Source organism: Egretta garzetta, unplaced genomic scaffold (genome assembly GCF_000687185.1).
Source record: "Egretta garzetta isolate BGI_Z169 unplaced genomic scaffold, ASM68718v1 scaffold447, whole genome shotgun sequence".
Classification (NCBI taxonomy): domain Eukaryota; kingdom Metazoa; phylum Chordata; class Aves; order Pelecaniformes; family Ardeidae; genus Egretta; species Egretta garzetta.
The window spans coordinates 217,281-242,893 of NW_009260397.1; the positions used below are offsets into that span (position 1 = coordinate 217,281).

The 25,613-nt window shown below is 38.6% G+C and overlaps 2 protein-coding genes across 2 annotated transcripts in view; one reads left to right on the plus strand and one right to left on the minus strand.

The window, feature by feature from the left end:
• RSPH14 (radial spoke head 14 homolog) overlaps positions 1-2,016 on the minus strand; it is a 107,168-nt gene extending 105,152 nt beyond the window's left edge. The window contains exons 1-2 of the mRNA XM_009643082.1: positions 1,818-2,016; positions 70-172 (exon numbers count right to left, since the gene is read on the minus strand). Of these exons, the coding sequence (XP_009641377.1) occupies positions 70-172; positions 1,818-2,016 (302 nt within the window). The remainder of the gene's footprint in view (positions 1-69; positions 173-1,817) is intronic.
• Positions 2,017-6,516: 4,500 nt separating this feature from the next.
• RAB36 (RAB36, member RAS oncogene family) lies at positions 6,517-19,479 on the plus strand. Its single transcript, XM_009643083.2, has 10 exons — positions 6,517-6,588; positions 7,738-7,826; positions 11,501-11,566; positions 12,454-12,555; positions 14,238-14,302; positions 14,895-14,946; positions 16,337-16,418; positions 18,436-18,526; positions 19,064-19,183; positions 19,415-19,479. Exons 1-10 carry the CDS (start codon positions 6,517-6,519, stop codon positions 19,477-19,479), a joined length of 804 nt encoding a protein of 267 aa, XP_009641378.1.
• Positions 19,480-25,613: the final 6,134 nt, after the last annotated feature.

The following is a 25,613-nucleotide window of genomic DNA, read 5'->3' on the forward strand; positions in this document are numbered from 1 at the left end:
TTCTTATTTCTCACTGAAACGTCTTTATTGCTTCCCATACCATTCAGTAAACTCTGGAATTATGCCTACCTGCCAACAGTATGCATAGCCATTACATAGAGGATCTCTGTTGTTTTTTGTCGGACAGTACTGTCATGATGTAGTAGCAAAGTTTTCAGGTTATCCAAGAATCCTATGAGACACAACAGTTCATTTTAACATTTCTTACCTTCAATGTTAATTTAAAATAGCGATACTAATTTTTATCTCACAATCTGAAGTGCAAACAATAGAATTTTCATCTTGTCAGATGGTGAAACTCTTTGTTGTATCTCAAGTAGGGAAGAAACTTTCAAGTTTCAAAGCCTACTGCCAAAAATGCCATGCTACAAACAAGTTGCTGACTTCTGTATCAAGTTAAATCCTAATCTTGTAAATATTTATGAAGCAACATAACTCTAATAATAACTCAAGTCAGTGGAGCTACTGATGTGTTTAGAAAAGCATGTGTTTGCAGGATTGATGCCTACATTTTTAAAAACTTTCTTCAGGTGTGGCACGGGCTATGTAAAAACACAGCATTGCTTTTCACACATAGAAATAAATTTGGTGAACCATTAATGATTATATGTATACATACATAGCACTGACCAAAAAAAACCCCAAACAACAATCTTGCATTGCTTCAGCATTTACTGTTAATCAAACAGTAACTTAATAAATTTTGAACATGATTATTGGTATCTCTTATGAGGAAAAAGTAATGAAGTGAATGGAGAAAAAAACAGTGGCAAAATGGAGGACTACTTCAGTGTTATGTAATGAGCTGTATAGATACATAACAGACTGCTAAATATTATGAAGATAAACTTGTGTGGGTTTTATTTTCCTAAAATCCAAATTTAGGATTCTTCCAAGTGCTGGGATAAAAGCTTTTGAAAATAGTGGCCAGATATAAAGCTGATGAGTATGATAAATTTGGTTATATTGTCTTGTATCTTAATTTCTCGTAAAGTTCGTGTGTGTGTGTGTTACAGACTCAATTCTACAATCACTAAGATACTTCCGAGAAGGCGTTCTGCATAGAAAGCTCTGCTATTTGGTCTCTCCAGTAAAGTTATATCTGGATGTGCCGTAACATCCACTGCTGAAGGAAGCAGTGGCAAAAGATGACTTCATGGATTTTGCAAATGAACTTGTAAACCTCATTTAAATATTATTTTATTAATTAAAAGGTTAATCGGAGTTTTTTGCCTGTGATTATTATGGGATCTGATATGAGTATTTTGAGCACCTCAAGCTTGAAAAATCCAGGAAGGTGCCATGGTCATATGTCATACATGGTAGAAAACGTCTAATGAAGGAAGAAAAAAGGGATTTGCTTTTTTTTCCTGCTCTAGGATAACTAAAAGTTTTTTTCTTTTCCCCTTTCTAAATAAAACATATTTAGTAGTTTTATGTTATTAGAAATTAATAAATTCACTGCTTTGTTTTTTTCTGAAAGGTTCATGGATAACAGGATTAGAGCAGATTCCAGGCAAATTGAATTTAACTAAGTAGCATGGGGAGCGTGTGCACTACTTTTATATTTAGGGGTTGACAAAACCTATAGTGAGCCATTGATAAATCCTAAAGTGAGGACACTCTTAAAATAACTGTCATGTATATGGCATTACAATATTATTTACCTTTTTAAGGTAAAACATGTAGAGATTAAAAAAAAACAAACTTCATGGCCATTTTGTGTCATCAAAGATGTTGCAAGGAAAAAAGTAGCATACAAAGTAAAGTGTTTCCCCCCCACACTGTGCCAAAGCTTATGACAACAGATCACTTACCTACTTCTATTGCCTGGTAGACATTTTCTGGGTCATGGACCAGATCGCAGAGCGCCATCAATGCCTGCTGCTGAGTCAGCAGCTCAGGAGACTGTAACTCCTCATTCAGTTTAGGAAGGGCCCTCCTTCCAAATGCAATAGGAGCTTTTGTGGGATCTATATCAGGTGGGAGTTTGGCTGAGATACGAGCATGTGCCATTCCAAATTTTCCTGGGAAGGATTCTCCCTTATCCCTAAAAATACTCCAAAATGGCTGTACCTGGTGATTGGACAGATAGTGTACCAGAAAGACAACTACTGGCTTTAAACAATGTTCTGTGTCCCAGAAGAGCTATTTTAGCACGCATTCATTGTTAGGAAGTTATGAAAGAAGAGGCTGGAATGGTTCATGGTTATCAGCAGTAATGTCTGTTCATCAGCTGAATCCTCGTGTCTGGTTTAATTCTCTACTAAACACTGTTTTAAAGAGAGAGTGGAAACACTTAAAATTGCAAGGTGAAGGAGGGAATGTTTTTCAAAGGGTTAAAGTGAAGTAGTCTAATGTCCCAAACCGACGTTTTTCAAAAAAACATTCCTTTAAAAGGGGTCTAGTTTAAACCCGCCCTCGGAATTCGTTAACGTTTAACGGAATCGGTGATGGCTGACCTCCCTCTTCCCTCAGTAAGGAAAACGGCTCAGCTGACAGGAGCGTACAACCTCAATATCGAAAACTGCTGAACAACAAAAAAACCACCCAACCAACACCCAGCCCCCCCAGCTGCAAAGTTAAAAGAACTGCTAAACTGCACCTCTCTCTTCAGAACAAATGGAATAGACTAAATAACCAAAGGCGCCCTGTCCCACCAACATGTCGCCGCCTCAGCCCGTCCCCGGTTCCCGCTCCACAACTCCTGCCAGCTACGCCGCCGCATTTCGCGCCCGCTTGCTCTGGTTGTCACAGCAACCAGCTCTTTGCGTACGCCCCCCTCCGTGAATAAAAACTACGCAGCCATGCATACTGACTCCGGCCCTGCGTCAACAGCGTAAGTGCCGCACTTGGCGGTGGCTGCTGTGAGAGAGTAGCGTCAACGGCGTAGTTTGCGAATGCGAAGCTGGGGCCGTTGCTAGCGCGGAACTCGGAGCGCTGCGGGCCGGGCGGCTGAGGCGCGGCCCCTGAGGGAGGGGAGCGTGTGAGGAAATGGGGGAAAAGCCGCCCTGGGGTTGCAGTGTGGAGGCCGTTTTACCCCGCTTCTCTGCTAAAGCATTGGAGGGAGGCTCTCTCCTCACCGCCTGTTTTTAAAGTAATCTCAGTTGAACAAAACTGAAAAAAAATTCAGACCGAACAAAATGGTGGTCGAGTTAATGGCAGAGAGAGAGCACGTGAGTGCCTTGAGGTACAAGGATTGAAGGGAGCTCTGTAGCTTTGGGCTACGTTTTCTGTCCTAGTCTTCTCCAGAATGTCACTATAAACAGCTGGAATGTGTGCCAGGGGTTCCCATCATCATTAGGTAGTTTCACATGACTGTATTAAAGACTTAGACATCTTTTTCAGTATGATTCTGCTAAAAAGTACAGCGCTGTTCAGAGGACGATACACAGGGAGAATGTATCATTGCAGTGTTGCTAGCACAACTCAAGGGTGCTCTGGATTGTCAGATGTGATCTGGCATCAGGAAGAAAACTCTGAACAGCTTGTGCTATAAAAGGTTAGTTCTCTGGGCAAATAGAAGTCATTGAGATGTTTTTCATTATGTTTGAGTAACAATTATAATAATCAAAGTTCTTAAACTGGATTTTACAAAGCCAAGGTAATTCAGATCAGCTGGATTAAACCACAGGAATAGATTCTGGTTTGTTGATCTTCAAAATCTATAAAAGAAAAATTACTACTTTAAAAAGTATTTTCCGGAAAGGATTCATTTTTCTGCAACTTTTTAGAGCAGATTATTTAAAGTAGGCGTTATTTTCCTGAATTAGATTAGACTTCCACTAACTGTGTATTTGGAAAGTTTTGCCCTTTTTCAATAGGAAGAACATGAATTTTTCTCAGTGTAGAAGGAGCAGAGGAAGATCAGAAACTTCACTTGCCCTTCAGTGTTAACTCTGTTTTAGTTCTTTTGGCGAGAGCTGCTTTGTCTTGTCCTTCAACATAGCTTGGAATACTGATTTTTGTTAGGGATCATGGTGTTAACTTATTTCATGTACAGCTTCTGAATGCCTTTTTCAAAACCTCTATCTATCTACAGAATCTGCTGGTGATATTGTTCCCGCAACATTGATGTAAGGAGGGTTGTGATGCCATGGAGACACTATATTCCCAGTCCTCCCTGGTGACTGAATCCCCTTCAGCTCTGTAAGATAAAATCCAGATCTCAGTACTGATCATTCTCAGTATTTTTAGCAGCTTTCGATTTCTTAAATCATTGATCTTTTTCTTCTACTGGTGTGGCTAATTTGTTGATTTGGTAAATTGGGGTATGCTGGTGTGTGTGAGATTTAGATTAAACACATTACATGTAAGTGAAAATGGCTTCCCAGTTTTAAAACGTTTCTGTTTGGTTGCCTTGGTCTGTCCTGTATTCACTGAGATTGTTGAATTGATTTTTCTTTTTTTTTCCTGGTAGCTTAGTTTGTGGAAGAGCTCTAGCAGATGAGCACTGAGTCAGCCTATGTACACATGACATTTTTACATTCTTAGGCTGTGTTGAACTGGAATTAGGAGAATATGGCAAAAGCAAGTTAGTGTTTGAAACTCTTACCAACTGGCAGGGGTTTTGTTTTCAGAACTGTTATTTTAAGACATAAACATTGCCATAGAATCATTCAAACTTGCCAAAAGGGCAGTACTGCACCATAAAAAGGGTCTAGATCTCTAGTTTTATAGGGTCACAAGTAGCATGATAAATAGAACTATGCATATAGTAATAAATAAATACCATAATATCACCTTCTTTGGTGGATTCTTTGGGGGGAAGTGGGTGTTTCAGCATGGTTGAGGTCACGTGAGTGCCTGAAGTGATTTAAAAGCAATTCCTCACAAAAGAGGATATAAAACATTAATTTTAAGTAATGGACTAGCAATTTTGTTGAGCATTATTCTTAGCGTGGGGTTGTAAAATACAGCTGTAGGGTTTTTGTTATATATTTACTCGTCATTTAAAATTACTTGCCCACATTGATGTGCCCTTTAACATTTTTAGTCTGCTGCAGGAATGGGAGAGGCTTGTCTCCTGTATGTTAAGAAGTCCAAGCCTGTTCCAGCATTATGAAAATATGACTATCTGAACATGAGAGCTTTCTTTTGTCCTGACATTTGGAAATTTAAATCCTAACAAAACAAATAACAAAATCTTTTAGCATCCTAAATTAGAGTCTAGCATACTAAATGCTGTCTAAACTAATGAGTTGATACAGAAGAGCTGTGTGATTTCTTATGCCTTGTCTTTAGTGTTTGGTATGTTAGAAAACAAGACTTAATGACTAGAAAGACATTTATATAATTCAGAATGTCTCATTGGTGGCATGCATATCCTGACTCTAAAGCTGAGATGAAATCAAGTTGAAACTCTGAAAAAAAAATCCCTCAGGAGTTTCTTTATAATTGCACTATGCTTAATATTAGCACTGTAGTACTTCCCCACTCCATTAGTTCCTTGTCTGCTGGGTTAATCCTACTTTTTTTTTTGACTGTACAAACAGTCCTTGAAGAAAATGGACCTATTTTCATATACAGGTTTAAGGGACCACTGTGTTTATTAAGGAGCAGTTTCTGATCAAAGGAATCTGTATGACCACTAAAGCCAGTTTGTTCTTTTAAAACCAGGGCCCGGTGTACAGTTAAATTACTCCAACTCCGCCTTCCTGATCTGGAGGAAGGGAAGCGTTGCAAGCCTGTTGCTATGGCCACGCAGCAGCAGGCTGAGCTGTTTGTGTGGCTGCCATCCTGCTCTATCAGCTGCTGCACGGTGAGTCCTTCCTTACACTTTGCTACATGATGAATGTTCTTATTAGAAACACTCTTTTGAATGCCAGTAAGAAATTGGTACCCTATTAAGGGTCTCCTCCCCCAACAACCCACGGGTTTCATTGCATAACCAAATTGATATGTCTCAAGTGGGATATCTAAAGGCATTTGTGGCTTTCATGTGAACGTTATTCTTTTTCCAAGTCAGACTAGCTACGGATTCCATTCTCTCTGAGCTGATCTTGGATGAAAGTTTGAGAAGTCTGGCAACTTCATCTTTCCTACTTTCTTCTTCTGACCGAATGAAATTTGGTATCCCCTAACATTTATTAACGTGCTTAGTGTAGAAGCATTTCAAACAATGATGAGCAAGATTTTTAAATTAAACACTGCAAAATCCTTTGAGGGCTAAACTGCAAGCACTTATGTTGAATTAAGTGAACAGTTCTCTGCCCTCCCATGGAATTAGAGTTGGTGCCTTGTAGTCTCAGAAAGCCACTATTTGCTACTACAGGTATATGCACTGAAGTGATTCCTTTTACATAAGAAACATGTTTTCTTTAATGCAAATAAAGTCAAAGAACTGCCTGTTGTACTGAAAGGGAAAAAAAAGAGTCTGTAAGAACTGTTAACTGGTTTTTTTTTTGGTTTGTTTTTTTTTTTAATACAATGTTTTCCCTGTATTGAAGCAATTCCTGAATACTATGTTTCTCTTTACATATTTCCTGTCTGGTAGAATTTAATTGAATTTGGAGGATGAAGAAGTCCAACCTAATGCATTTAGTTCCCCCAGTGAGCAGGGACAGAATAATCTCCCAGTTTCCCAAGGTAAGCATTCTCTGGTCACAGTATGTAGCACCTGCCACATTGAGCTATCTTTCCCTTGTGCTAATAGTATTTTAATTTAATGTACAGTTCTTCTAAAATTAAAAATTGTTTAAGGATTTCTTTGAAAGATGAATGTGACCTCATGTTCCCATTCATTGCTGATATCTTTAATAATAATCCTCATTTCTTCTTTTAACCTTTACAGAAAGTGACTCTTGCCACAAAAGTGTTATCTTATAATATCTCTCTTGTTATTTCAGGCAAACATTAACAATTACATGCTTAAAGAGTTCCTACACCAAGGGGAAATAAGAACCATAGCTCATATTAAAGATGCAAAAAGTCTGATTAGATCTATATGGAGGTTTTGGTTGGAGAATTTGAGGCAATTTTCATTTTCTGTTTGTGCAGGAGCCTTAGTCATACAGTAGATCAAATGTAGTAGGCACTGTAGAAACACAGACAGAAAAGATCATTCATGTCCCCAAAGAATTTTGTACTTGAAGTATAATAGAAGAGTTAAGGACAGGGAAGGACAAGGAATTACCATTCTGTTTTTTCAGTTGTTCAAAAGATCCTTTTAGGGAGTTAGCATTTTTTTCTGTGCTTGATCTCAGCCATATATTTTGCTTTTAATTTTATGAAAACTACTGCAGTTATTGTAAGCAAATATAAGGTAAAATATGTTTTCCTAATTTTTAACTAATGCCCAATTAAAAACTAGTAAGAAAAACAGTGCTTCACACATATAAGAGATCTAAAAGACTTTGTAGTAACAATGACTTGCTGGTAGTATGCTCCCATCTGTGTTTGTCTTGTCTTAGATTACTGGGATAATTTAAGGTACTTGCTATTGTACAGAATGATGAGCAAATGTATTTGACTGTGGAAGTTTAGCTAGTGCTCAGATGCTAACACTCAGAAAGGCGGTCAAATGATGGCATCATCCAAAGGAGTTTTTACGAGCATAACTGTGGGGAAGCCTTACTGCCTTCTAACCAAAGCTATCCCCTTTCTTATGCCAGGGTATCCCTGTGCTTAACAAACTCTTTGAGTTAATCTTCTTATCTATTTTTTCCTTGCTGATTTGACTTCTTCCAAAGTAGATATCAGCCAATTTATCCCAGTGCTGTTCTCTCCTATTTTCAGTGGTACACGCCTGAGGCCTGTCTGCAGTTCAAAGAGCACTTCCATGCGCAGGTCAGGACTGCTTGTCAGCAGAGCACTGGAGTGGTTGGGTAGGTTTGTAATAAACCAAGTATGCAATGAAGAAAGTATTTTAAGCTCTTTATAGCCTGCTTCCTTCATAGGCTTTTCCTCCCTCATTCCTCATCTTCCTCACTGCACTATTTTTCAAGGCAGCTAAGCCCATGCACGTGGCAGTTCTCTGACCTGTTTGACAGTAAATTAATAAAGTGCCTCTTCTTCCCATAAGTGTCAAAGATACTTTTTCTGCTGGCTTATGTAGTATTGAAAAAATACCGGATTTGTTTAGCAACAAACAGTTGTTTAGCAACTTTGAACTAAACTCTTAGTTCAAAAGATTGACTGTGTAAAATTAGTGCTGAATTTTGCATGTGCAAGTCAGTATGGCAACGAAATTCTAGAGCAGTTATAAGGAATAGGGCAGATCTAGCCTTGCTGTATTCTCTGTTGGTGTTCCAAATGAGCAGGTAATAAAGGCTTTGGCGGGATATAAACACACAACAGCTAGTTGCTTGAAACATATAAGAATCTAGCTTTAGTCTTTTAGAAGTATACATGCTAAGAAGTTGTCTTAAACATTTCCTTAAAACTGGAGCAAAATTCTGGTAAATATATAGCACTGAAAAATCCAAATAAAGAATATTATGAGGGTATAAAATAGTTTAGGTTGGGTTTTTTCACATCATCTCTCTCCCAGAACCGTTACCTGTACTTTGATGCCTTTCCCACAGCATCTTCTTGGAGAAAGTGACTGCTCATGGCTGGGACAGGCATAGTCTTTGCTGGGTAAAAAAACCGACTGGATGACCGGGCCCAAAGAATTGTGATGAATGGAGTTAAATCCAGTTGGCGACCAGTCACAAGTGGTGTTCCCCAGGGCTCAGTGCTGGGGCCAGTTCTGTTTAATATCTTTATCAATGACCTGGACGATGGGATCGAGAGCACCCTCATTCAGTTTGCAGACAACACCAAGTTGGGCAGGAGTGTCGATCTGCTTGAGGGGGGAGGGCCCTGCAGAGAGATGTGGACGGGCCGGATTGATGGGCCAAAGCCAACTGAGTTTCAACAAGGCCACGTGCTGGCTACTGCACTTGGGTCACAACAACCCCATGGAATGCTACTGGTTGACAGCCAGCTGAATATGAGCCAGCAGTGTGCCCAGGTGGCCAAGAAGGCCAAGAGCATCCTGGCTTGTATCAGGAATAGTGTGGCCAGCAGGACCAAGGAAGTGATTATCCCCTGTACTTGGCATTGGTGAGGCTGCATCTCTAATACTGTGTTCAGTTTGGGGCCCCTCACTCCGAGAAGGACATTGAGGGGCTGGAACATGTCCAGAGAAGGGCAACAAAGCTGGTGAGGGGTCTGGAGCACAAGTCCTGTGATGAGCAGCTGAGGGAAGTGGGGTTGTGTAGCCTGGAGAAAAGGAGGCTGAGGGGAGACCTTATCGCCCTCTACAACTACCTGAAAGGAGGTTGTAGTGAGCTGGGTGTAACAAGTGATAGGACAAGAAGAAACAGCTTCAAGTTGTGCAGGGGAGGTTTAGGTTAGATACTAGGAAAAACTTCTTCACCAAAAGGGTTGTCAAGCACCGGAACAGGCTGCCCAGAGAAGTGGTCGAGTCCCCATCCCTGGAGGTATTTGAAAGATGGGCAGATGAGGTGCTTAGGGACATGGTTTAGTGGTGGAATGGCAGTGTTAGGCTAATGGTTGGACTCGATGTTCTGAAAAGTCTTTTCCAACCTAAACGATTCTATGATTTACTCCTGAAGCAAGGCAAGAAAGCTAAACTGTGTTAGAAATCGTCACTATTCAGTTAAAATAAATAGCTGTATGCTTTAGTGATAAATGCTTCTGTGTTCCACTGTGAAGGATCTTTTATAAAGTGGAGCTTCTATGAATATTGACAATTAGCTCACTGTTCTTTCAATTCTAGAGTTGTTGATTACCACGAGACTTGTCATGATACCCATCTTCAAATGGAATATTTTATTCATTTCACTAGGAAGTCTTGCCAAAAAAAATTGAAGCCAAAATGTGAGAGACATCAGTGAGTTTATTGCTTTTTAGAAGTACAGTCGCTGTTAGTTTCATGTAAATTTGTTACAAGTGTCTGGACAATTTTGCTCAGAAGACATGCTTTAGTGAATTGAGACATTCTTTCCCCTCTGTAACCAAGATCTATCTGTGGGTTTTTTTGGGGTGTTGTTGTTTTTTTTTTTTTTTTTTTTTTTTTTATTTCCAGAGTGAACCACCTCTGCAGTTCATTTGTTCTGGTAACAGAGTATAGCTTAAAAGCTTTGCATTTTGGCTTTGTGAATAAAATTAAAACACTTTCCTGTCACTGCTCTCTAGATATGATTATTAGTAGGTCATTTGGGGGGAGGGGGGGGTTGCCAGGGGTAGGAGGGACAGACAACTGAGTGTTTTGTACAGTAATTGTAAAACTTGACAGGAATAACCATTATCTTCCTTTTCCATTATCCCAAGTAATGAAATATTTCTTTGTCATTTGGAAAGGTAGTCTGAGAAATTCAGTAGCTAATGGCTGTATTTAAGACTCTCTTGATACTCCATTAATGTGTTAAATTGTCTAATCTAGGAGTTTTTTTCCCCAATATGAATTAATGGAACACACCCCTCTAAACCATCACTTACTTTTTTTGCTTTTCCCTTAAAGTCGTTGATTTTATTCAGTATTTTATCAGTAACAGTTAATCAGGCAGAGACTTGTCAGCAGTTTAGGGGCCTGTGGCCACCCAATTAGTGTTGACTGGCACACAAAATGCCTTCTTTTTTTTTTCTGAACTATTAGTCATGCAGCTTGCCAGTCAAGATTTGGACTATTTAGAATAGATAACTTGGAATCAGCATCACATGGAAGCCTGATGTAACCAGAAATAGTATTCAATAGAAGATTAATTCCTTTGTTTAAAAAAACATTCCTTGATACAAAAGAATGTTAAACCTCCTAAGCCATTTTTGTAGCATGTGCATGGGAGATGTCAATCCAAGTTTAGGTCAACAAATACACTTACATTCACTTATCCACCTGTATTTCCTAAAAGATACACTACATTTCAATTTTAAGAATGCAGGCTGAGTCACCTAAAGCCCATCTGCTGTATTCTGTGGGAGGACCCAGAGCAAAGAGGATTATTTGCATGAAGCCAGCTTCAGATTAATATTATTCCAGATAGTCAGAAAATGTATTGGCTCTAACCATGCGGGGTTTTTTCCTCAGAGACAAATTCTGCAGTAGGTATTTTATTATCACCAATTTTTTGTTTCTGCACTTAGGGCTTGATTTGTACTATTAAAGTCAATGAGAAACTTGCGATTAATTTTAACAAAAAGGATGCAGATCTATGGTCCTGTGTTCAAACTGCCAAATGTATGTACTTGTAGTCAAAGCAATTTTAATGGAATAGAATTTATGTCCCACTGGATTATATTTAAGAAAAATATATGCAGAGTAGGAAATGGACTACTTCTGCTCCAGAGGGTGGGTTTTGGTTTGGTTTTTTTTGTGACCTTCTTTTTCTTACAATTTAAGACTGATCCTGCAGCACAGTGGCATTTAGGTAAACCGGAGTCACAGGTACATGTGCTCATCACTTGCAATTTAAGGATCTAAATCAGAATTTTTAGAGAGACAATGTTGAAGTTACTACTAAAACCATGTAATGTTTTCAAATATTTATAACAGGCTGAAAATATCCAAAGTGGTTGTGGTAGGAGACCTGTATGTTGGGAAAACCAGTCTTATCAACAGGTACAGTATATCTCAACAGATGGTTTGATTCTACTCTTTCTCAAATAAATGTTATAATGTTTCCATTCTTGTCTGTTCAGGTTCTGGTTTGAACCATGGTTTTATTGTTAAATAGAAGACAAAGCAAAGTCTACAGTGTGAGACAGGCTTGATACACCAACATAAAAAGTCATATTCTGGCACTTCAATCAGTGTATGTTGTATTCTGAACTATTTTTATCCGGTCAAATATGATACAGTATTTCCTTAAGAAATCCAGTTTAAAGGCTAAACAATCAGAAGGTTAAAAAAAAAAAAAAAACAACAACAAATTTTCCAGTGTCTGAGTCTTGGTTTCATGTTCTCCTTACTTGTAGGGCTGTTCACTGAACCATTTTTAAGCCATCCTTGTGTGGGTACCTTTTTTGTACCTTTTTTGTACCTTTTTATCAGTGAACAGACGGCTGTATTTCTGTAGCTTATGATCACCGTGACAGAGTTCTGTCTATGTTTGCATTTTATTATTATTATTATTTCTTCCATGTTCTTAAGTAGATACTGTAAGTTTTTAATCTCATTGATTAGTCATTTGGGTCGTTATTTAAGACACAAAATGTATTCCCTTGTAACTAAAACTATAAGATACTGCCTTGACAGTCTGAAGATATCTTATTCTGATTCTCACATCATCCTGAGAGCTTACTGGATGTATATACTTTCTAGTTTGTTATCCAGTATCTCCTTTTTTTAAATTAGTTTCTTGGTGCTTTTATATACACTTCTGTGATATATAGCCACTCCAGAGTTCGTTAATTCTTTTCTTCATAATTTACCCTAGATAGTGTTAGTTTTTCAGTTATTTGTAGCTGGTTGTTACTAGTATTTCATCCCTTTTTTTTTAATTGCAGGTTTTGTAAAGATAATTTTGACCGAGACTACAAGGCAACCATTGGAGTGGATTTTGAAATTGAACGTTTTGAAATAATTGGCATACCATACAATCTCCAGATGTAAGTTGAGACTGCGTGGTGAAGTATCGCATGGAGTACAGTCTCAGCAGAGCTTGAATTGCTGCAGGCTCAAGTGGAATAAAGATTTTTTTTTTTAAAATAATAAAATTGCACAAAGAAAATGTGATCTGAAAAACCTGGACTTGCAGTTTTAGTAAAAATTTTACACTCTTGGATTTCTCATCCCTTAAAAATGTTACAATTTTGTCAATGAAAATTAATCTTGGATGTTTTGTGCCATTGTAATGGAGTTCTACCTTTTAAAGTCAAGTTTCTTGAAAGAGAAGTGGAAGCTTTTGCCACAGACTTCGTTCAGTTCTATTGTTACACCATTCTGTCATTTGAGTTTAGTAGGCACAATGAGCACTAAACTTGGCTTTACTGGGAGTTTTATTTCTGCAGCCATCAAAATTAGTGGTAAGGTGTCCAGTGATTTCAGCATCTCTTAGTTAGGGATTAAATAATTTTCCCCAAGTCACAGAAACATTCGAGTGTTTTTTATTAGAATGTGAACCTAAAATCTTTGATTTTCCGCTTTATTTATCATACTAGTGGGAACCTTGGCCTTTTCTCACCTGCTTTGCTTCTGCTGAAGGATATCCTTTGGTATTTCCAGTGGCTAGCAATATTGTTCTGTAGGGGGTATTATTGAATCTTGAATCATCGATGCTGTAGTATGACCCAAAGCAGAAATAAGATGCTTTGCATGAAGTATTTTAGTGCATGAATCTTAAAAACCTCATCACTTAGGAACATATCTTTTCTGAGATATCATTGATGTAAATAAATGGCTAGTGGGATTTATTGAAAAAGATTTAGAAATCCATTTCCCACTGATTTCAGTGCCATTGTGTTTTTGAAAACTCTGCCAGGCACTACCCTTTTGGAACTTGAATCCCTCTAAAAATGTAGACTCATGCATCAGTATTTTGCCAGCTGAAGCAATAGGGTTCATGAGCTACTAAACGTCAGGCTGCATTATCTGCAGAATCTTCAGTGGCTGGGTAGAACATTTCCATGTGATAAGCACTAATGCCTCCTCTTGCTGAGAGATTTCCATACAACATAAATTAGCAAGTATCTGTGACTGGCAGTACTAGGCTATAACAAAAACCCAAACCTCTGCAGTGCTGTCAGTAACTGAGAGGACTGCATGTCATGTTTATTAGTAAGAAGCACTTTCTTGATTTTCTTTAATAGTGTCATTAGTACCTGGTGAACTGAGCTGTAGGTCTCTAATTTGTAGCATATGGACAGATACCATATTTAGCAGTTGCAAGATTCTAATACGGGCTAGTATATGATTTAGCTAGTATTAGCACAGAAAATTTTCAAAATTAGATTGCCCTAGAAATACATGCAAATGGCACAGATGAGGAAAAAATGTTTTAAGAAGAGGGCATTACCATGTGGAATATGAATATTTGAATTATGTCTCCAAAATTACCTGTATTTAAAAAAAAAAAAAAGGGATAAAAACAGAGCTCAGATGTCTTTATTAAATAATAGAGCTTTGCTGTATTTCTATCAGTAGTTAATGAATAACATGTTCCAGATGGTAACACTTCTCTGGTATCACATTCTTCTCCAACTTGTACCAGTCTGCTGCTTCATTAGCATGTTTACTCAAGTTGCACTGGGTTTCATTAACCTGAAATTTTTTTTTTCCCCTCATTGCACAGATGGGACACAGCAGGTCAGGAAAAGTTCAAGTGCATTGCATCTGCTTACTACCGAGGAGCAGAGGGTGAGAACAATATTAATTTGATCCTGGCTGTGACAGGAGGTTGTACTTTATACAGAAACATATATGCATATGTGCTCCTTGGAAAGGTGCCTGTAGACACAGTGTGGTGGAATGGGTTGTCCTTTACTGGAGAGAAGAGGGGACTAAAAAGCTCATGAGTTGATATGTTGTCACACCTGCAAGCTCTGAATGTTCTGATGATGCAGTGATAATAATTGGCACTTGTGTCTAAGGGGAAAAGAATTTGGGTTTGGGTAAGATTATTGCAGAAGTTAAAGTGGATACTTCTGGCATCCCCTTTGGTAAGAGACAATTTCTGCAGGAATTAAAGTGGTCCCAAAATAAAAGGAGTAATAACACTATAGACTGCACACTACAGGTAAAGGCTAAATAAGGTTGAAGACCGAGGTCTTCAGTCTTACTGGGTGCTAGAGAAGGAAGAGGAGTGAGCAAATGGATAGTCTTCAATCTCCTTAAATATGCTCTTGCACTTTGTATGTAAACATCCTCTCTGTTTAACAAGATGAGTCAGAGAGACTTCTAATACACTTTCTAACTTAATTACTTTTTCTGTTCTTGTCTTTTATTGCAGTTATAATAACGGTGTTTGATCTGGCTGATATCCAGACTTTGGATCACACCAAGTAAGCTTCTGTATTTTGGCTTAGCCTTTAAAGCTTTTACAGCAGGTTTAATTGCCTTGGATAGCCTGTAGTTGCTGAGAACTTGCTGGATCATGAGTGTATTTTCTATTGAGCTAAGAAATGGAGAACGACCATTGCTTGTTTGGATTACATAGGGTGGGATTTTTCTGAAGAAAATGCAAAGCATGAATTTTAACTACTTACCCTTGATTTCCTTTATAGTCTGTGGAGAGAAAAAGGCACTTAAGTAAGAGCTTAATCCTTCCAAAACTAGATATGCAGGAAGAGATGAAGTGCACCCCAAAAGCATCCTTTTTAACCTCTGTTACCATAAACAGAATAACAGGCTGGCATCTGATGTAAAGGATGAAATTGATGAGATGCACCTCATGTATAATGTCTCAAGAGCCAGCCCAAAATTATTTTCTTTCTCTAGTTTCTGTAGTGATTCTGTTGGGAGATACGCTGTCAAAAAGAGGAGAGAAAATGAAAAATTCTAAATATATGTAGATATAGCTAAACTTACTGGCTCAGATACTTGTAACGGTTTGTTACAACAGCGTACTAATTGTTATGAGTAAACTTGTTCTGCTTTTAGTGCAGGCTGCAAAACCCTGCGTGGATCTATGATCCACATTGTTGTTGCCAGCTCAGAGCGTATATATTTCTAGCATACTGTTGTGACTGTAATGCAGGTACACGTCTCTTTACAACCTGTACTCTGTCTTATTTGAATGTGTATTAAACTATTTCCTTAGACTACTGCTGTGGTACTTAGCTCATTTACATAGGACTTTGTAAAATAATATATATATTAGTGTCTCTGCTTGGCTGAAAATAATTGAAGCCTGTGAACCTGATTTCCCACACATGCACACACTCCCTTCCCTCTTTGACTTGTGTTGCATGACTCAAGAGGAACTTGATTGCCAGAGTAACAAAAATATAAAAGCTTATGAGACAAGAATCATGCAGCCTTCATAGGGAGCTGTTTTATAATGCTGAATAGATTATTTCACTCTTCTTTATTCCCATTTGTATCTAATCTGCTGTGTTGTTCTTATCTTTTTCTCTGCTTCTTGTTTTCTTATTCCTTAATCAAAGCTTTGCTCCCTCCCTTATACTGATAAATACCCTCTCTGGGTGCTAAAATCATTGTTGCATTTGCACTCTACACTGGGCATGTTTGAACTTTTCATTAGTGGAAGGCATGCATTCAAAGGAGTTGGAATAGCTCCTGGTCTCTTTCTGTCTTAAAAAAAAAAAAAGGCTTTTGATACTCTCACGTAAGTTCATCCTGTCACTTTTCTTGTGACCTTATTATCTGTCACTTTCGCCTATATTCCTCAGTCCCGCTGATTGATTCTTCCATTTCTCTTTTGTATTTCAGACAGTGGCTAGAAGATGCATTGAGGGAGAATGAGCCAGATTCCAGCTTCATCTTTCTAGTTGGAACAAAAAAAGATTTGGTGGTAAGTAAATTGAATGCAGATAAGAAAATCAGATTTCCCTTAGTTCCTCAAGTGATTTCCCTTAAAAGTTGTACACAGTGTTATCGAGGTAAAGACTTTGAGGGAAAAACCTAAACAGAAAGAAAGATCACAGGTAAATGGAACAGCACACTTGGAACCAATTTAGGAAGATGCTTTCTGAAAAAATGGGTAGTTAGTGAAATATTCCTATTTAAATTCCTTGCATAACATTTTTCAAGCACATACAAACAACTGAAAAGGCAGAGAAAAGTTGGGTGCACAAAAGAACAGAGTGCCTAATGATCTTGAAGGTTGTTGGTGGTGGGGTTTTTTTAGGGACATTGTGTTCATTATTCAGGAACAGGGAAGAATTCTTACTTAATTGAATGTGACATCATTTTCAGAAGAATAGGTTATAATGCACTGACCGAATACCATTCTGAGTCCTGTGTTTGTCTTTCTCTAGCTATCAATATTTAATTCTTAAAGATTTCAAAACAAACTTGCTTCTTCTGCTGTTTAGTGGGTTTTTTTGGTTTTTTGTTTTGGTTTTTTTTTTATTTCCCACCCCCCCCACCTACCACAGTAACACTCATGCAGTTTCGTTTTTACCCTTCACTGAAAGTAAGTCCCAGAAAACTGCATGTCTGTCAGATTTCTGGTACTTTATGTTGCTTATGCTTTTTCTGGGTTGCAGTAAAAGATAAATGTGCCAGACCTCTGAGGACACAGATCTGAAGCCCTTACTGTAAGTTAGTTTCTGTTTTTAGATTGATAGCACTTCCAGCTGAAAGGGAGACAAGAGCAAAGCAAAGGATTGTGGGTATTACTTCAGTATGAAGCCAGTATCTTCCCAACTGGATTCACTCTACTTCTCATCTTAATGTCACATCATCCTTTCCAAATTTTCAGAATTATTATCAATTTTGCCAGGGTTCCCCATTGTAAAACAATGCACAGAAAACCATACAAACAAAGATGACTGGTATCATCCATCACAAATGCGCTAGAAATGTAAAGCAAATAGAATTATAGAATCATTAAGGTTGGCAAAAACCTCTAATATCATCAAGTCCAAACATCAACCCAACACCACCATACCTAGTAAACCATGTCCTGAAATGACATGTCTACAAGTTTTTTGAACCCCTCCAGGGATGGTGACTCCACCACCTCTGGGCAGCCTGTTCCAATGTTTGACCACTCTTCAAGTAAAGAAAATTTTCCTAATATCTAGTCAAAACCTCCCCTGATGCAACTTGAGGCCATTTCCTCTCATCCTACTGCTTGTTACTTGGGAGAAGAGCCTGACACCCACCTCACTACACCCTCCTTCCAGGTAGTTGTAGATGGCAATAAGGTCTCCCCTCAGCTTCCTCTTCTCCACACTAAACCGTAAGTCATAAGACTTGTTGTGCAAATAGCAACATACCGTTATGGTTGATCACAGAGAACAAATGTGAGTGGAAAAAAAGACCTGAAAATTAAGTGGAAGAAAGCAAAATCCATTGAAGGGGCAAGGAATTTTAGTCTTAAGAAGAGATAAAAAAGAGCAAAAATTAAAAGGGGGGAAGGCTATTGTGTTACAACATAGTCAAAATAGATGGAGTAGAAAAAAGGATTTGATACAGAGACGAGAAAGATTAACCCAAAGAACCATTGTGATGAGTCGGTCCTGCAACTCTTCTGCTGAGAGTGATGGGGTGACAAGAATTTAAAGACAAGTAAGTGGACTGTTGTCTTTGTAGCTCCCTACCACGCTGTATAGTTAGATACAACGGTCACATTTGTTGTTTTGTTTCAATGCTGTGGGAGGTGAATGGAGACTTCGATTTTAAAAGCAGTACCAAGCACTTGAATATTCTTGCAATCATGTCTGATTGCACAAGTTCTAGGGCAAGGCCAGAAAGGCCACTGTGAAAACTGGAAGCATCACAGTATAGGTGCTAGCAGTACCTCTATGTTATTACTAGCCCAGATACACTTATGTTAAAGTTATTCCATGTTACTTATTCAGTCAGATGCTGTGTGTGAAAGGACAGAGCTAGATGCCATCCGCTTTGCCAATGAGATGCAGGCAGAATACTGGTCGGTTTCAGCCAAAACAGGTAATTTACTGTAAAGGATGTAAAAATATGTAACCACAAAGGCTTATGCTAAGGTAGGAGGAAGTTAAAGTTCCATATCCCCCCATTCCCATGCAGGTTTTTTTTTGTTGTTCTTGCATTTTGTTGCTATTGGAAACTTCAGGTTTATTAATGGTTGATTTTATTTGAGCATGAGTGCTTGCACTGTCATGTTTACAGAAAGGAGTACTTGAGCTGCTGTGCAATGTCTAAGCATGTTTTATTCATAGATGGTTACATAAATACACATGTGCACTGCTACTCAACATTAGCTATGAAAAGAGATTATATCACAAACTGAATTCTCTCTGTTGCTGACTAAAAATAAAGGTACAGTACAGGGTACAGTATTTCAGAGTAAGAAATTCTTTCTGCAGTGATCAGAATGGAGGACAGATTGTTGGAGAGGCCTGTTCTATCCTGGTATTGCGCAGTGATCTGTTCACAGATGTGCTTCCTATGCTTGATCATGTGTTGACGTGAGTTGTAAAAACACCTAATTTCTGTCCTGTTTCCTAGGGGAAAACGTCAAGGAGTTCTTTTCCCGAGTTGCTGCCTTGGCCTTCGAACAGTCCATGATAAAGGAGCTGGAGAAAACTGCTGGGCACATGACCCAAATTGGGGCAGGAAACCTCATCAGTACGTTAAGTTTTGCTTTTTGTGTGTATTTTCCTTGTTTAGAGTATGAAGGGTTGGGGAGTTTTTCCAAGCATTAAAGCCTGTTTCAAACACCTGCAAGCAGATTCATTTCAGTGTCTACCTGAGTTCTAGCATCTAGGAGTGACTGGGGCTGCATTCAGCTTTTGTTACCCTTAGTATTGGACGATATAATTTCTTGTGAACTGATTTTATAACTTTTTGTTTCTACAGAACTGGAAAAGAACATGATGGAAATCCCAGAAGGCAACACTCAAGTCAGCCTGAGTTGCTGCTAACTGTCAACTGTTTCTGCAAGCATCATGCTTCTCTGTAGTCTAGCACAGAGCACCTGCAACAATGAAAGCTCTCAAACCAGAAATAGAAAGTTTTTATTATTGGAAATGAGGGAGGAAACTTACCCAAACTTTCTTTCTGAGAGTTGCCTTGCTCCTGCAGGCTCACTTGTGCAGGATGGTAGAACTGTTACATAAACCTTTCTCTGTGTAGTAGAATCATAACATCCTTGTCTTAATGCTAGAAGACATTGCCATGTGCTCACCTGTCTGCCAGAAACACTTGTAGTCAAAACTTATATAATTTTACTGTGTTCTTTGATTTTCTAGAATTCTTAGATAGCCTTAGAAGTCGCATTCTCATGGGAGCCAAAACCAAATGGCAGTTCAAAATAAAGGGTGCTATCCATATGGTTTTTTAAGATCACAGTATAAAATAACTCTTACTTCTATGTATTCCAAATATTTAAAAACTGTTCCAAAAGAAATGTTTTTTAAATAACAGGTGTGGAAGTACACGAATGCAGACTGCATAGTTTTCACTGTGTTTTTGCCATCCACGAAAATTCTGTATTATTTTTCATTTTCCACTTCAGAATCAGAGCCCTCTATTTAAATATTTCCAAGCCTAGGAGCAGTCCAGTTATGTTTTATCCCAGCTGTCTAATATTTTGAAAATGTTATCAGATAAGAATGCTATTCTTTCCCACTCTCTTGAATAAGAAAGAATGGTCACATAGGTACATGGCATAGAAAAATTACATTTCATGTATTCTATCTTCCAAAGAGGATGCAGAATCCTCTGGATTGATCTTCATGAATATTGTCTGCACTGCAGTTATACTTTGTTGCTAAGAGTAATGTGGTAGGAACTCTGAGCTGATAAGGTTAGATTCAATACTGCTGCTAAACTCTTAGTCACTCTATCTGCTTTGAGCAAGATAACTTGATCACTAGATGCTGGCAGCATTTTGCTCCACTGCTTAATAGAAATAGTAACACTAGAGAAATAGTTTTTCCATTTTGTGAAAAGACTTGCAAGTGTATGTGGGTTGAGAGGGATGGGAAAAGACAGTTCTCCAAAGTAGACACATGTTCGTTAAGCCCTAAGGTACTGGCTGTATGAAGATGTCATTACTGAATGCTTCTGGTATAACCTGCTCTCTGGAGGTGTTGCTGTGACTTGGTGTGCTGGCTGGATCAAAACCCCATTGCCCCAGTTTTGCCTTTTCAAATACCCTTTGACATAACCTTGTGCAATTAGTTCTTTAGAAATTACAATCACTGTTTAATGGGGAGAGATTAGCTCTGGGTACCACTGAATTTCGTTGAAGTACAGCAGCTTTACAATACTCTTCTGCTCTCTGGGCAACAATGACTGATGCCAAAAGATATTCCTGTTTTAAAAGCCATTCATCCTGACAAATGACATTGCCAGAAATTTGAATGACAAATAATGTTGCCAGAAATTACTATAACAGATATTTGGTCAGTATTTGTGAAATTGCATTAGTACAATTGATTATGATAATTAAACTGCAAAAGTACAAAAGAAGTGAAAGGGAAATACTGGAAAAATTAGAGGGAAATAAAATGAGTGTATCTCACTGAATTTTAATATTAGGTTCTGAGTATGTAGTTACTGGTATTTCTCAATACTTGCACTAAACCATACAAATTTGTGGTCCTTCAGATTCCTTCAAAATTACTATAAGCACCCAAATGAGAGAATTAACAAAGGAATCAAAGTGGGACAACAGACTTCTCTAGGAATCTCTCAGCAGCTTATAACTCCATATTTCTAAGATTCAAATCCAGCATTACATGCTATGCTGGCATTAAAAAACAGTGGAACATCATCTATAATGCCATCAATTTCATACATATTTTAAATGGAGAGAAATAAATAGACCTATGGATAGTTACAAGTTACGGTTTCTTAAGGTATTAATTTAATAATTACAGAAACAACAGTAGCTGGAAAACTTATTATAACAGGACCTTTCAGATTTGAGCTGCTGAGACAATAAAAGACATTTGTTAATCTCTGCATCAAACTGAAAACATTCTAGAGTGTCTGCTGGTTTTCCCCCAAAATTGTTTGATAAGAAATAGGAAAAAGTGGAGAAAAGATGACTTAAACATTCTTTTTATTACTTTTATTTTCTTATGATGTAAGTTAGAGCAGCTTCATGGAATATGATGAATAGAGACCTAGGAACTCTGTGTCTTTTTTTTTTTATTGGACAATCTTCTCTTTGGCAGTTGTGCTGATTCTGTTGGCAAAGATGCAAATGTAGCATTTGGTGGAGAAAATGAGTATGTGTGGGTATGTAAGGAGTTATTTATCCAAATGTGTAATATTTTGACCTTATGATGTTCTATGTATTTGTTCATCTCCGAAATCTGTTTCACAAGGATGACGAATATGCACTCCACTTGTACCACGTGCTGCACTGAGTGGGCAGCATAGCCATGGTGTTCATGTTTACTGAGTTTGAATGAGAGTAGAAGAGATGGTTCACTCTACTGCAGCAAATCGTGTTGTCTAAGCTAAGTGCTAGGTTTCAGTGCAGACATGCTGCAAAATGACTCAGTAACAAATCTAAGAGAAGATCAGGATTCCAGTACAAAATCACAAAGATGAAATCTCTTCAACAATGGAATCATGTTGCTTGGAAAATCAACTGGGACAGGTTTTTTTCTAGCGATTCAGTACATCACTTGATGTCATTACTGGTCTGTATCGTCTGGAGCTCCAAAAACTTCATGTACAAATGCCATAATCTACCAGTCATTAATTATCACTTGGCAATGGTCTGACTCCATCTATTCTGTGATGGATGCTTTGAAACTGGGGTGTTTTTTGGGTTGGTGGGGTTTTTGGGGTTGGTGGGGTTTTTGGATGGCTTTTTTGGTTGGTTGGGTGGGTTTGGGGGTGGTTTTTAGCCCCACTGAGACTTCCCCTGCAACAAACTCAGTATTAATAATTGATCATACAAAATGAATCTTGGATCATGTTGCAAATGATAAATTGCTTAGGAAAGCACAAAGGAAACTGGTGGAAAAATAGACATAAATTCGCAAGGTCTTAAATGTTTCAATGTGATCTATGTTTTATCTGTGCATGTTAATCCATTCCATCAGCAACTTAACAAAGCCTTAATATTGTAGAAAACAGTGTTGGAACAACTGTAATAACTCTAAGCATAGGTAGACTAAACCTTGATTATTTTTTTTCTTATACCAGTTGAAGTCCTCACAGTGATCATGGCAATAGTTGCAGTGTCAGCTTCCCTGTGAAATTTGCAGCTGAAAAATTGGAGAAGTGAAATTCAGAGGCAGTCTTAAGCAAAGTTAAAGAGCAATTTTAATAATCAATTTCCCCAAAGAAGTACTAATGTTATCCTGTTTCTTGTCTTAATAAATACAAGCTAATGTGTCAATGTGTTCCTGTTTAAAAAGTATGCATATCTCTTTGAGCATAACAACTGATCAAAAACTGTTTAAGATAAACAGTCACTTGACAGGCAAAGTTCATTTCTTACTATAAAAGCCTTTCCTTTTAATTTTTAATGATGTTGTTTCTGCCTCTTGAGTGATTATTTGACACTTAAAATATTATTACCTACATTCTTATAGGTCATGTGATTCAGATCTTTCTGAATCCTGTTGGTTCCCAGCTCAGGCTCGTCTCACTGTGGTATGACCAGAGTCCATTCTTGATGAATAAATCTGCCCCCCCTTTCTGTCTCTTCAGGTTTTCACCAATAGCTAGAGGTCATGCTAGGGCGTACAGTATGACGCAGTGGTGAGTGAATGTTATAAACTCCTCTCTGTATCGCATCCTCTGAGCACGCGAGTTAAAATGAAGCATTCAGCAAGTTGAAGATGTAGCAGAACCTGCATTTGGTAGTGGAGATGGCTGACAAATTTCTTGTGGTTTTGGCCAGAAGGTTGTTCTCATGGGGAGACATTGCCATTCTCTGAGTTCTAAGAAAGGGAGTTCCAGTTTTTCTGGGTTTGTAGAATGATTTAGACTGGATGGGACTTACAGGCCTTGTCAAACGCTACCACGGAGTGCTGCGTTGTGCTACAACAGTATGCTTTCCTAGTTTCAGCCACGGATTAATCAGAAATAATGTTTTATTTCTTTTTAAAAAGATTCTGCTTATGGGCTACCATTTTGTTTTTTCTCACAAAACTTCTGATTCTCTCGGGTGGGGTCATGCTGAAGAAACTGTTCAGAACCGGCAGCTCAAGAGCTTTTAAGACTAAGCCGGATCCTCTTGCCCACGAGAGGGAGCTCTATGGTCACCGTAGTACCAGTGCCGTTTCGACAGAGAAGGGCTGTGCAGCCTCTCGCAGGCCAGCAGAAGGTCTGTGCTGGGCAGTCTGGCTGTACTTCAGCCCCCTCATCACAGGATTCTCAGGCTCAAATCACAGATATGTGTCTGCCACCGGAGCTTTAATGAAATTTTATAACCTATTAAAACAATACTCTGTTGGATGCGTAATATATCGGGAAAAAAATGCAGAGATCCCTTCAATTCCCACTGGAATTTCTGATGTTGTAGTACCTCAATAGATAAAGAGGGTGCAGGTGTTTAATAGTATTATTCACTGAAGGTGAAGTGTGCATACAGAAATCCCTCCTCTGACTCATCAGAATTCTTACTACCTCCAGAAAGGGCACAAATGGCAGTTAAGTGAACTCAAAAAAAACCTCTAGACATAAAAAATCAGAACTGTGAGACTTCATTAAAAGTAATGTATGAATTCAGAACATATCCCTATGACGTAAAATACCTGTCATTATTATAACCATATCAGTACAATCTTAAACTTCATATTACTAGAAATACATTGCATGTCAGAACTTCGCTGTTCAAACTGGTACTAAGGTAAACAAATAGCAAACAGTATCAATAGTGAAAAGTCATTTTATTTCTGTGAAATATTGAGATTTCTTGAAAGATTTAAAGAGGTATTTACTAAACATATAGGTTCTATTATGATTTAGACTATAATCTGTTTTCCATATAGGTCAGCCAATGCCTGTTACTGAGGCAAACAGCCTGTTAGCTGAGGAAACAAGTGCAGGAAAAGAGGTTAAAGCCAGGAAACAAAAACCAAGAGGGATGAACTATGCAAAGCTGAATACATGATCAGCCATTTGTCATATGCCTGAAATGATCCAAAAATATTCTGTTTGGCATATAAAAAAGCATGAAGAGAAAAACTGTTTAATGGATTATGAAAGATTACATATCTGAAAGGTAAGAGAGCTACTCCTGTGGCCTTGTGCTTTCCATTCTTACAGGATTTTATTAGTTCTTGTTGGGGCTATGTTCCACCTTCTTTTCTAGTATGTTTTGTACCAGAAAAGATATACCTCGCTGCAGACATGAAAGCAGCAGGCTTATGGGGGATATGAGGCATGCGTAGCTCACTTTTTCCTATCATCCAAACAGGCAAGATGGAACTTCAGGTGTATTTGTTACCACTTCTTCAGAGGTTGAATTAGTACGTGGAAAGGATACAGGGCTTAAGCGCCAGATCATGTACTGTGATTTCAGAAGGCGTAATGCTCAGCAGCCAGACTTTTGTTTAAATCATTTGCCACCCTTCACCCAGACCTAAGGCGTGGGACTCTGAATTATTTGGGCTAGGATAATATACAGCACAAAAGTGAAACTAATGCCTGCACAAAGCAGGCTTTGTTGTTAATATCAGAGTGATTTTGGAGTAGCAGTTGCCCATCTCAGAAATCCAGCTTGTCATTTATTGGCAAGGAAGGAAGGACGGAGCGAATGACAAGCCTACTACCAACCAGCGCTTACATTAGTGGGGGAAAACGTGACCTCTGAAGGTGAGCTGCATCAGTGCCCGAGGGGGGAGTGTTGCTGTGACCACAAGAGAGAGTACAGAGGCGCGCTGGCGTTTATCCATAATACGTGAGGGCGTGGACGTATGGACAAGAATGGGAACCTCCCTATGCGCACAGGGATGCGTGTGGGCTCTGTTCTTGCCCAGGCTGAGGTACAGCCACGTCTCCCCGTGGCGATGCCCAGGCCGTGGCTGCAGCGTGAGCAGACGTGAGCGGACACCGGCTTGCACATCCCCGCCTTTGTCTC

Bases quoted from the DNA above. Each gene is read 5' to 3' on its own strand.
- RAB36 (XM_009643083.2), top strand. From the start codon at position 6,517: ATGAAGAAGTCCAACCTAATGCATTTAGTTCCCCCAGTGAGCAGGGAC. The intron at 6,589-7,737 runs GTAAGCATTCTC...TCCTATTTTCAG, and splicing joins TAATCTCCCAGTTTCCCAAG to TGGTACACGCCTGAGGCCTG. The intron at 11,567-12,453 runs GTACAGTATATC...TTTTAATTGCAG, and splicing joins AAAACCAGTCTTATCAACAG to GTTTTGTAAAGATAATTTTG.